The sequence below is a fragment of the Aotus nancymaae genome, unplaced genomic scaffold, assembly GCF_030222135.1.
Source record: "Aotus nancymaae isolate 86718 unplaced genomic scaffold, 86718_ANA_hifiasm-v0.15.2.pri h1tg000010l, whole genome shotgun sequence".
Taxonomy (NCBI): domain Eukaryota; kingdom Metazoa; phylum Chordata; class Mammalia; order Primates; family Aotidae; genus Aotus; species Aotus nancymaae.
The window spans coordinates 11,139,679-11,152,041 of NW_026988421.1; the positions used below are offsets into that span (position 1 = coordinate 11,139,679).

The following is a 12,363-nucleotide window of genomic DNA, read 5'->3' on the forward strand; positions in this document are numbered from 1 at the left end:
ACTTTAAAACACCGTTGTTCCTTTTGACTCAAAGTAGAAATGCATCTAAACTCTCTGAATCAGACTAAGTTATTTTACCACCCAGTCAGGAGTCATGCAGCATGGCTTGCTCATCTAATTTCTCTGGCCACCCGTGTAGTCTTAACCTGTAATCAAATGTTCTCTTCTGTCCTTTAAGCCAACTTAAACTTCCTGTACTCAGAATCATTTTCTGTCTCTGATAATTCTGAAATGCCTGAAAACTGAGACAAAGTGCCTCTAAGCCTTCCCTCCTGTGTTAGGAACAGTGAGAAAGAGGGGAAAGAAAAAATGTGAACCATGGGGCATGAGCAGGAATAAATTCATGTCCTTAAAGAACAGTCAGAGCGTTTCACTTCATTTTGCCTGACCATTTGACACCTTCTCCCTGTTCAGAGCTAACACTGCCTAATGATCAACATTCTCTTGAAACAAACAGGAACTGGGAAGCAAAATGAACACAAAAATGCCATCTCCGCATGCTGCTATTATTTAATGCTTAGTGGGACCATGATTTCACAGATCCCAGAGTCTGTAAAAAGGAGTTCTTGTGAAATACCTACCAACACCACTTCATATCAAGAATAATGTCATAAATGGCATCTGTTAGTGTCTGAACATTCTCAAACTTCATTCCTCGGCTAAAATCCGTGGCAAAAGAAAGAAAAAAATCTTTAAAATATAATCATAGATTTTTTAAAACTTATTTAAGATATGCTATTTAATGTAGCTTGGAAAAATTAAAAAGAATTGTTGCTCTATGTATATGAGGTTAATACCACTATATATTAATTATGTGGGCAATTAGGTAAATGTTTATAGCTAATCTGCATTGTGAAATAAAGCATACTTAAAAATTCATTAAAACATACTACAGACATCAGAAGCTTCTTTCCCCACCAAATTTCCAATACTTAGGTAAATTAAGTTAGAGCCAGGATTATGGCAAAAGAACCTTGCCATCAGAATACACACAAGTTAAAGGCACCATCAAAATGACTCACTGGGCCGGGAACAGTGCCTCTTCCCTGTAATCCCAGCACTCTGAAGGTAGGCAGATCACTTGAGGTCAGGAGTTCCAGATCAGCCTGGCCAACATGGTAAAACCCTGTCTCTACCAAAAAATACAAAAATTAGCTGGTTGTGGTGCTGTGTGCCTGCAGTCCCAGCTACTCGGGAGGTTGAGGTGGGAGAATCCCTTGAACCCAGAAGCAGAGGTTGCAGTGAGCCCAGATCACACCACTGCACTCCACTTCAGCCTGAGCAACAGAGTGAGACCTGTCTTTAAAAAACAAAAAATGCACAGCTTGTTGCTGTTTTCCTCTAGTGAAGTTTACCCATAGGGAGAGAAGCATCACTACCAGATATGAAGAGAAGCCTCTATTACTACCAGTAATAGAGTTACCTATAGCGAAGTTTACCCATAGGGAAAGAAGTATCACTACCAGATATGAAGAAGGAAACTCTATTACTTCTGCTAGGCTTAGACCCAAGCAGAAAGGCAATGCCATAAGTTCTTTAGCTGGTGTGATCAAAGCAAAAAGGGAACTCTATGTCTCCAAGTCCTTTTGGAACAGAAAGACTGTCAATATTTTGGAAACAATTAACTCAAAATTTTAGCCAAAATAATGCCCACATGAAAATTAAAACTAAGCAAACAAATGATACCCTTTTTCTTTCCAATAACAAGGAGAAGAAATTTTTTTCCCGGCAAAGAAGAGAAACTAAGGTCCTTGTGGCAGCATGTACCAAGAACACTGCAATTGATCAACACTATTCTCAGAAAGCCATCTTACCAGTGCTCATGGAAGTCGAACGAAACGTAAGTGAGGTGTGAATTGTTGAAGAGCAACACTTGCTTCAGGTAGGCATCACCAATAATCTTCTCTCTTCCTGCCTGGTCTACCAAGTTAACGATAACCTAGAAGAGCAAAGAAAAAGAAAAAATTAAGTTTAATTAGATGTTAGAATCATAATGTGGTTTTTAATAATTTGGAATTATGTTTTAGAAATACTTTATAGCTATGCTTAGAAATTAACACCCAAACATCAATTTTTTTCTATATAATTTTCATTTGTTACATACATTTATGAGAATTGACATCAGTGACATTAATAGCTTTTCTATACATTTGCAATAACCAATTAGAATGAAATAATGAAAACAAGGTCTTTTATAATAGCAAACATTTTAGATATCTAGATTTTAAAAGAAATATAAAAACCTAAAGACCAAACACTACAAAATGTTGCTGAGGTACATAAAGTATATAGAAGAAAACCCGAATAAACAGAAACATATACCATGTTGCTAGGCAGCAAGACTCAATATTGTAAAGATTCCAAGTCTCCCCCAATTAATCTACTTTTTTAATTGCATTTTAGGTTTTGGGGTACATGTGAAGAACATGCAAGACTGTTGCATAGGTACACACATGGCAGTGTGATGTGCTGCCTTCCTCCCCTTCACCTATATCTGGCATTTCTCCCCATGCTATCTCTCCTCAACTCCCAACCCCCCACTGTCCCTCCCTTATTTCCCCCCGACAGACCCCAGTGTGTGATGCTCCCCTCCCTGTGTCCATGTGTTCTCACTGTTCAACACCTGCCTATGAGTGAGAACATGTGGTGCTTGATTTTCTGTTCTTCTGTCAGTTTGCTGAGAATGATGGTTTCCAGGTTCATCCATGTCCCTACAAAGGACACGAACTCATCGTTTTTGATGGCTGCATAATATTCCATGGTGTATATGTGCCACATTTTCCCTGTCCAGTCTATCATCGATGGGCATTTGGGTTGGTTCCAGGTCTTTGCTATTGTAAACAGTGCTGCAATGAACATTCGTGTGCATGTGTCCTTATAGTAGAACGATTTATAATCCTTTGGATATATACCCAGTAATGGGATTGCTGGGTCAAATGGAATTTCTATGTCTAGGTCCTTGAGGAATCGCCACACTGTCTTCCACAATGGTTGAACTAACTTACACTCCCACCAACAGTGTAAAAGTGTTCTTATTTCTCCACAATCTCTCCAGCATCTGTTGTCTCCAGATTTTTTAATGATCGCCATTCTAACTGGTGTGAGGTGGTATCTCAATGTAGTTTTGATTTGCATTTCTCTAGTGACCAGTGATGATGAGCGTTTTTTCATATGTTTGTTGGCCTCATGTATGTCTTCTTTTGTAAAGTGTCTGTTCATGTCCTTTGCCCACTTTTGAATGGGCATCCCCCAATTAATCTATACACTCAACCATCCCAATCAAAATTCGATCAGGATCTGTTAATAAACTTGACAACTTAAAAGTTCATCAGGAAGAGTAAATATGTAGAAAAAATTTGGAAACTAATAATAAAAAGGGACTTGCCCTATTAGAGAGCAAAACAAACACTATATCTATAGCAATTAAAACTGTCATACTAGTGTAGAAATAGATAAGTGACTCAATAGAATAAGAATGGTGGCCCAGAGGCAGACCTATGTACATAGTGAGGAATCTAAGCTATGCTAACGATACCACTGTGGGGCAAATGTGGACTAGTCTATAAATGATACTGAGATGTCTATGTGGGGGGTAAGGAGAAGCTTACATTAGCTCTCTACATCTCATTAATTATACACAAATAAATTCTAAATGCATTAATGATCTAAGTAGTTTTTCAGGTTATAAAAGAGCTAGAAGAAAATTCAGAATAATGTTTCTATAAACATAGGGTGGGGAATGACTTTCTAAGCATAACATTAAAAAATGTTAAGCCTGTGTACCAAATGACAGTATAAGCAAAGGTAAGAAAGCAAAGTACTACCTAGGAGAATATACCTGCAACATAAAAACCAATAATGCATAAAGAGTCCTAAATCCAGTAAGGAAAAAAATGGGTAAAGGATACAGAGGAAATCCACATGAGAAAATATACAAATAGCTAATAAACATGAGACTACAACTTCTGAACCTATACTAAATGAAGAGATGACAACTTTAACACTCAAAGAAATGCAATTTAAAACAGAAAATGAGTTTTAACCTATACCTACGCAAATGTGAATACTAAACATAGACAGCACTGCTCGGTATGTGAGGAAATGGGCACTAGCTCCTACTGTTGCTGTAAAACAAATAAAAAAAACAAATGGTGTGATCTTTTCAGAAGCAACAGAATGGTGAGTATCAAGTTTAAATATACATACTGTCTGATCCAGCAATTTCATTTCCATAAATTTATTCTATAAAACATACAAGTGTCCCAAAATATATAAAATGCTTTCTGTTCCTAGTTCATGAACTATCTTTATATATACCTTTTTTAAAAAAAGAAATATGTTTTCTGGAGAATTTTAGTAACATTAATAGCAAAATAACTAGTATATCTGAAAGGTCCATCAATAGAGAAATGGTTAAACAGTAGCCATGAGATCTTAAGTGAAAACAGTTTCACAATAGTATATATGGCATAGTTTTGTTTTGACTTGAGTTTTTAATTGTGTATATGCATGTGTCAAGATGGTTTTTTGGCTGCCTATGATAAATTTGAGTCAACTGACTCATATCTCAGAACAAGTCTGGAGGTACAACGGTTCCAAAATGGCTTAAGAGGGGTTCCCAATACCATTAAGGATACAGGTTCTTTCCCTCCCTTTACTCTGCCATTCTTCCCATCTTTGTTATTCTGCCAGCATATTGGCTGATCCTGAGGCTGGTTCCTTCAGTCCTGAGAGAGCTAGTTCCACATCAAACCCAAACACAGCAACCAGAAGGGGACTATTGGTTCCTGTATCTCTTATTAGAGCAAGAAACCTGTCCCTAGAAGCCTCCAGGGGACTTCCCCCACATCACATATCTCATTGGCTAAATCCTCAATGAACACACACAGGTCCACATCTAAACCAATCACTGGTGAGAGCAATGATGCCACCACAGCTGAGTCAGACCGACCGTGGGCCCATCGCCCCAGAAAGTAATTACTCAGGAAAAGGTGGATAAATGAACACTGTTGGAGTGCTGTTAGAAATCAGAAAGTGTCTGCTCAATACACACACCTAATTGATGTGAAAGTCAACAGGGAGCAGGGATGAGTGTGGGAAACAGTTATTTCCTCTGCTTACACACCTTAGTATTGTTTTCTAATTGCATGTTACATTTAAAATGTGTTATTTGCTATTGTAGTTTTATTTTTTAATTTTATTTATTTACTTATTTATTTATTTTGGAGACAGAGTCTGACTCCATCACCCAGGCTGAAGTGCAGTGGCACAATCATGGCTCACTGCAGCCTTCACCTCCTGGGCTCAAGTGATCCTCCCACTTCAGCCTTTTGTGTAGCTGCGACTAGAGCCATGTGCATGCCTGGCTATATTTGTAAACTTTTTGTAGAGATAGGCTCTATTCTTTATAGCTACTTATAATTATGCATATTACTAATACATGAATTTATTTATACTGAAAGAAATTCAAATGTAGAATAAGGTCAAATCCTTCCTAACCACAACCCATGGCCCTCCCTAGAGGTAACTCCTGTTATCAGTTGGGTGTGTCCCCATTCAGCCCAAATAAATGTATTTCTGTATAAATGCACATGTCATATATGTGTGGATAGAACAGATGGATGAGAATCACCCATATGTAAATGACATAATTTTGTTTTGTGGGACTTTTTAAATGGCTATATGTCATTAGAGTTTTCTAATTCCACAAGGTGACTTTAAGATTTTCCCATGTTAGTACACATGGATCTACTTCACTCTTTTCATTTATATTCAATACTTTAGACGTGCAATACTTGATTTTCCCATTGTCCTCCTGATGAACAATTAAGATTGCTTCCATGCTGCAACTAATGTTCTTGTACATGCCTCCTTGACTGAATATGCTTCTCTCAGATTAAAAACTGTTTTCTATTATAGTTCTAGTTGCTCCATCCATGTTCCTTGTCAAAATGTGGTATTCCATCCCCAACCTTTTTTTTTTTTTTTGAGACAGAGTGATCTTTTTTTTTTTTTTGAGACAGAGTGATCTCACTCTGTTGCCCAGGCTGGAGTGCGTGGTCTGATCTTGGCTCACTGCAACCTCCACCTCCCGGGCTCAAGTGATTCTCCCACTTCAGCCTCCTGAGTAGCTGGGACTACAGATGCATGCCACCGTGCCCAGCTAATTTTTGTATTTTTGGTAGAGAAAGGGTTTTGCCATGTAACCTAGGCTTCCCAACTTTTTTATGTTAGCCATAAAAAATTCTGGTGTGTGAGTAGTGGCTTTAATTTGCATTTCCCTGACATCCTTTTGCATATGGCTGTTGACTTTTGGATATTCTTTTTTATGAAGAGTCTGATCAATTCTTTTGCCCAGTTCTCTGTTGGGTTGTACATCCTTTTGAATAAATTTCTGGGCATTTTAAAATATACTCTAGATATGAGACCTCTGTCATACATACACTAAAAAATCTTAAATATCTTCCACCACTTTGTGAACTGCCTGTCCATTCTCTTGTGTCTTAACAAATAGAAGTTCTTTATTTTAATAAAGCCAAATCCGTCAGCTTTTTTCACTATGGTGTTTTTAAAGTCCTATTTAATTTTAATAGAATTTTAATAATATTTACAACAGTATTTTAATATTTGTAATTTAGTAAAGTAATCAAAACAAATTTAAAGTCAAATGTATCAATCTTTTCATGTCTTTTTTTTTTATATTTTCCTAGATGGGCATTACCTCTTATAAAACAACTAACAAAATATTAAACAACTAAGAAAATACATAATAATACATTGAAAACATGGGAAGACAATAGTTACTGCTTTTTAAAGTCCTATTTGCCAAAAAGATATTCTATTTTTTCTTCTAAAAGCTTTATTGCTTAAGCTTTCACATTTAGGTTCATAATCCATCTCAACTGATTTTTGTATAGGGTATATAGGATAGATATCAAAAAGTAAAATTACTGGGTTAAGCAGAATGTTAATTTAATTAATAATATCTTCAAAATGGCTATACCAACTTAGGCTCCTTCAACCAATGTTTGAGAGTTATTTCAAAATATAAATACTCGCCTTTTAACTTTTAACTCTTATCATCAAGCCTCATAATTTTTTCTATCTGAGGGTCTGCTATTTCCCTGCAAGACTTTGTTTGGGATTGCCCAAAATTTATATATTAATTTAAGAAGAACTGAAATCTATTTAATGTTGAGAATTCCCTTCCAGGAACATGGTATTTTCTCTCCACTTAAGACAGGTTTTCTGTTGTGTTCTTCAGCAGTTTTTTTTTCTTTCCATATACATGCTATCTTTTTGTATGTTATTTTAGGTTGTTTCTTCCTATTTCATTTTTATTGCTGAAAAAAAAATGCATTGCCTATTCATTACACGTTCCATGGCATTACACATTCGCTCTGGTCACTGCTAATGGATAATAGCATTACTATTATATATTTATCTTGTATCAAAATCATTGAACTTGTATCTCACCTACCAGTTTTCAGTTGATTTTGGTTTATACACTTGCATTCTTTTATGTGAGTGTATATGAAGGTGAGCAGAGAAAAAAAGATACTGAAACATACACAACAAGTTATCTCCAGGAGGTGGAACTGTAGGTAGTACTGAGACATGACTTTCATTCCTTGGTCTAGATGCTTCTTAGATTGTTATAATTAATGGACAGCAGTCTACAGCAGTTTAATCTCTTTATGCTATCCAAACACAGTCTAAAGTATCAGACTCAGCCAGGCACAGTAGCATGTGCCTATAGTCCCAGCTACTCGGGTGGCTAAGGAGAGAAGATAGCTTAAGCCCAGGAGTTTGAGTACAGACTGGGAAACATAGCAAGACAGTGTCTCTTAAAAAAAAAAAAAAAGTAGCTGACTCAATGATTATTCTTAAAGAATATTAAGAAAACTCTTAGCTTAAATGTGTTTGACTTCATGACAAATGCTGCTTTAATTTTGAATAGTACAATTTTTATGAAATTTAAAGAAAAAGATACAGTTATTTCTAAATATGAAGGAACATTTTACTACTGTAGATCAAAGCCCACCTGTTTTTTGTAAATTTTCAGTTGTTCTTCGAAATGGGCACAGAAATAGGCAATAGTTTCCTTTTCACCTACAAAGAAGTGATACAAAATCTTTTTTTCCTTCCCATGTTTAAGACATATTAGTGTCTATTCCATCTTTATTCTTACTTTTAAATAATTTGACAGTCAAAATGAAACTAAACCATCATTTAAAATTAAAATGCTAAGCCAAAGATTTTTTTTTCCAATCATACTACACTAAAACATCTGAAAGTGCAAACTGTGATATTATGAGATTATTTGTATACCCAGCCTACTTCTCAGAAAAGCTTTCATGTAGTTTATAAGCGAATAAAAACCCCTCTAAAACAATATTTTAAAAACCAAAGTTATATTGAATTCTCACAAAGAATACCAACTAAGTTGATAGAGAAATATACTTTAACAATTTTTCAAAAATCAACCTCATTCAGTAATCCAAGTAGATTCAAATGACTTAGCTATTCCAAGATTAAAGTTAAAATACTGGAAGAAATGAAATACTCAAGATTTTAAAGAAAAAAAAAACACTTTCACAGAAAAATATTTGAGTAAAGACATCTCTCTGAATTTTGGTAGATTCCATCTTATTTCCTGCTTCTACAAATATTAGCTAGATTTGCTCCTTTCCAAAGTTTACATTCAATAAAGTACTCTTCAAAGCAACAGCAATTTAAAATCTCCAAAGTAAGCTGTTTTGCTCTACTGTTAGAGACAATTTTTATTGTTAAATAAATGACTTAGTCAACTATTACTAATCCTGTGATTATTGCATCACTTTCTATTACATTTCATAAATATTAGTTATTGTTTTGAATGAAGTATCTGGCAAAGCAAATCCAAACCTATCAGGTATCTAATTTCTTAAAAACTATTCTCTCTGAAATCACCATTTGCAAACAAAATAACTGACACGCTTACTTTTGTCCAGCCTTGGTCTTGGATTATACCGATACCCAACCTGGCTCCAAAAGACAGGCACAGAGCCTCGTGTCTGAACAAATGACAGGGTATGATTATGAACATGAATTAACTGCTCAGTCTCCACATAATTTGCAACATTTCCATTTTTATCCACTCCTCTTCGTTTATACCGCATTCCTGAAAGAAAATTAAAACAGAAAACAGCCATGTTTTTAAAAATTTATTTAGTCTGACTAGATTATGCTTCCTAATCAAATGTATGTCTTCCAGGAGAGCTTTGGGATCCGGTGTGCAACTGCCAAGCAGAGCAGTATCAACTTACCCAAAATCATAACTGTATGCATCACTGTTTTTAACAAGTTGAAGCTAAGACAGTTCCTCTGAACCGAAAGATTTTCCCAAAGGCACTAGCACACAAGAAGGATTGATCATGACGATACAGGCTGTCAATGGAGTGCCAGTATTCTGAAGCACATCTCAGGTGACTTTCTCTCTTCTCTCTATATATGTACCTCCTTTTCCTTCTCATTTTGCTAACTCTCTCTTATTCACCTCTCTTCAAAAATTAGTCTCCAATTATATCACAGCATTTAGAGTCCCCAAGCACTTTGAAGCCAACTGTGTTTCCAAATCCATTATTGTCATTGGCATTTCAACACATCTGCACCTTTTCCATTCTCACCTGGATTTGATTTGCATGCTATTACAGCCCTCCACTCACCGGCTCTGTGCCTACTTCGGCGTGAAATGAGAGCCACTAGAAATTGTGGGTGAATATCATCTACACAGGTGGATTCCTGAGGGGGGGTCTCCGGGCTGCTTTTCTCATCATCAGATGATTCAGTGTAATTAACCACAAGTTCTTCAATCTGCACAAAACCTTGGATCATGGGAATAATCCAAGAGTCCACATCTGGGGTCTGAAAACAAAATGAATATCATGTTGTTTCTATTCTGTACAGCACTGCTACTTTCTTACCAAACAGTAGTCGGCAGGTATTTCTCAGTTTATTAGAAGGAGAAACCTTCCGTTATGCAACCATATTTTCTGCTTATTGAAGAACATCATGGAAGGAAGGGACAGAGGAGGTCCTTCCTTTTCCGTATAGTGAACACAGCCTAAGAGCCCGGCTGCCTGGTACAAATCCAAGATCACCATTTATTAACTCACTGAGGGGAGCCACCCTTGCTGTGGCTGTCCTTCTCTGTGAAACAGTAACAACCACTTGATAAGGTTGTGAAGATTAAATGGATAATTTAACAAATGTGACTATTATGGTTATGATTCAACTCCTAATTGTATTAAGGCTTTAATAAAATACAACTAACTCTGATCACTTTATTATGAAACATATAGCTCTACTTTATTTTCTGGCTTAGAAAAAAAATTCTTGCTTCCTCAAGCTAAAATCTAAGCCATAAATGAAACAAAAAAATCCATTTCACAAATGTCTTATTTTAAAATATCATCCAACATAATTAGGAGAGTACTGATTAAAGATTTCTTCTTCTGGCCAGTCACAGTGGAGCCACACCTGTAATTTCAGCACTTTAGAAGGCCAAAGTAGGCAAATCAGTTGAGGCCCAGGAGTTCGAGACCAGCCTGGCCAACATGGAGAAACCTCATCTCTACTAAAAATACGAAACATTAGCCGGGCACGGTGATGCAAGCTGTAATCCCAGCTACTCAGGAGCCTAAGCCAGGAGAAATGCTTGCACCCAGGAGGTGGAGGCTGCAGTGAGCTGAGATCACACCACTGCACTCCAGCCTGGGCAACAAAATGAAACTCTCTCAAAAAATAAATAAAACAAAGATTTCTTCTTCTGTTTCTTTCAGACAGATTTCTCAACTTATTGTCTGCAGAGACAGCAAAGGGTAAAAAACGCCCCAGAGAGCTGTTCTTTGTCCTACTTTCTCTCTTATCTCCCTAAGTGTACCCAGCTTTAATCTCAGCATCTACTTCAAATCCACCTCTTCTTCTATCACCAAACATTCCAGGTCCTATCTCACAGTTTTGTTTTATGGAGCCTGCAGATAGGATCTTAGGAAGGTGGTTAAAATGGAAAATTGTGAGGTAAAGAATCTACCTGCATTCTTATCACCATTCCCATTATTTGTATTTCTGTTCTAGCAATAAGTGCAAAACTCTTGACAGGCATAGAGAAATTTATGCTGCCAAATGTCACCTTTTAATATGACAACTTCAAGTCATCAGTTTTACATGGTAATGTAAAAGCATTCTGACAAAAGCTCTGCAAAACATGTTAGAGCTTGGTATTGTCAGCACACAGGACAAATGCTCATTACAGATGCCCCTGTTTTTCTCCTCGATCACTGGGTTTTGGTGGTCACAGTTTGATCAGCACTGCAGAGGTAAGAATAATCTCAGGCCTCATATGCCTCATTCTTCATAGAGGCATATGATGGGTATCTAGCAAAGACACCACTAGATGATGTGAAAATCATTGATACTAACCACCACTAAGGGTGAGAAACCAAAAGGAAAAGGTCTGAAATTGCTGAAAGGTTAAAAGATAATGTTATAAACCTATTCAGATATTTGCCTGCTTTGTTTAGTGTCTAAAACATAAGTGGTACATAACAGGACTTCCATAAATATTTGTTGATTGAATGAATTGTCTTTAGACAGTAAATTTTCCAACATACATGATCAAGAAAAGGAAGAAAGTAATCATTAAACCAGAGGAACTTCATAAAATAATCTCATCATACTCTGTGTCTTCCCTCAATCAAGTATCATTAGTACAAGAAAGGCCTTAGAGATCTGTCTATTCCAATTCACAGATGAGAAAACAGAGGTCCAGCGAAGGTTAAAAAAAAAAAAAAAAAACTGGTATCATTACAGGAAAACCCATATTCAACATTTCCAATGGGTGAAAACAAATACCTCTTTTACAGGAACTCTATGAACATTAGTTCCACAGCCTTAACTTACCACTATCCTATGGGAATCTGCTAAAAAGACAAGCCTGTGAGGAAGCAGTGGAATTGTAAACTGCCTCAAAATAATGCCTTGGTTTTCCTGGCTAAATGATTCCCATTGCATATGGAAAAAAACAGTGATCTTTTAAAATGTATCTTAATACAATTAAAAAATTTTGCTTAACAATTATACTCAGATGTTTCAGAAACAAATACACCAATCTCAGTAGGGTTAGGATATTTTAGAAACAACTACTCACACCAATCTCAGTAAGATCTTGTATCATATATTTATTCCAAAAAAATCGGTCATCAACCTAGAAAAGATGCAGAAACAACTGTTCAGAAACACATTATTTCAGTTTCTCTATAAAAGCCAAAACAAGCCATCACTTGTTCCCAAGGGCAAACCCTGCTCTTTAAGCAGTGAGTG

At 36.3% G+C, this 12,363-nt stretch overlaps 1 protein-coding gene across 1 annotated transcript in view; it reads right to left on the bottom strand.

Annotated features, from left to right (window-relative positions):
* Window positions 1–12,363, bottom strand: part of INPP5F (inositol polyphosphate-5-phosphatase F) — a 106,191-nt gene that overhangs the window by 23,017 nt on the left and 70,811 nt on the right. Inside the window, exons 6-11 of the mRNA XM_012448070.2 lie at window positions 12,191–12,247; window positions 9,708–9,906; window positions 8,984–9,163; window positions 8,045–8,112; window positions 1,815–1,939; window positions 582–659 (exon numbers count right to left, since the gene is read on the bottom strand). Of these exons, the coding sequence (XP_012303493.2) occupies window positions 582–659; window positions 1,815–1,939; window positions 8,045–8,112; window positions 8,984–9,163; window positions 9,708–9,906; window positions 12,191–12,247 (707 nt within the window). The remainder of the gene's footprint in view (window positions 1–581; window positions 660–1,814; window positions 1,940–8,044; window positions 8,113–8,983; window positions 9,164–9,707; window positions 9,907–12,190; window positions 12,248–12,363) is intronic.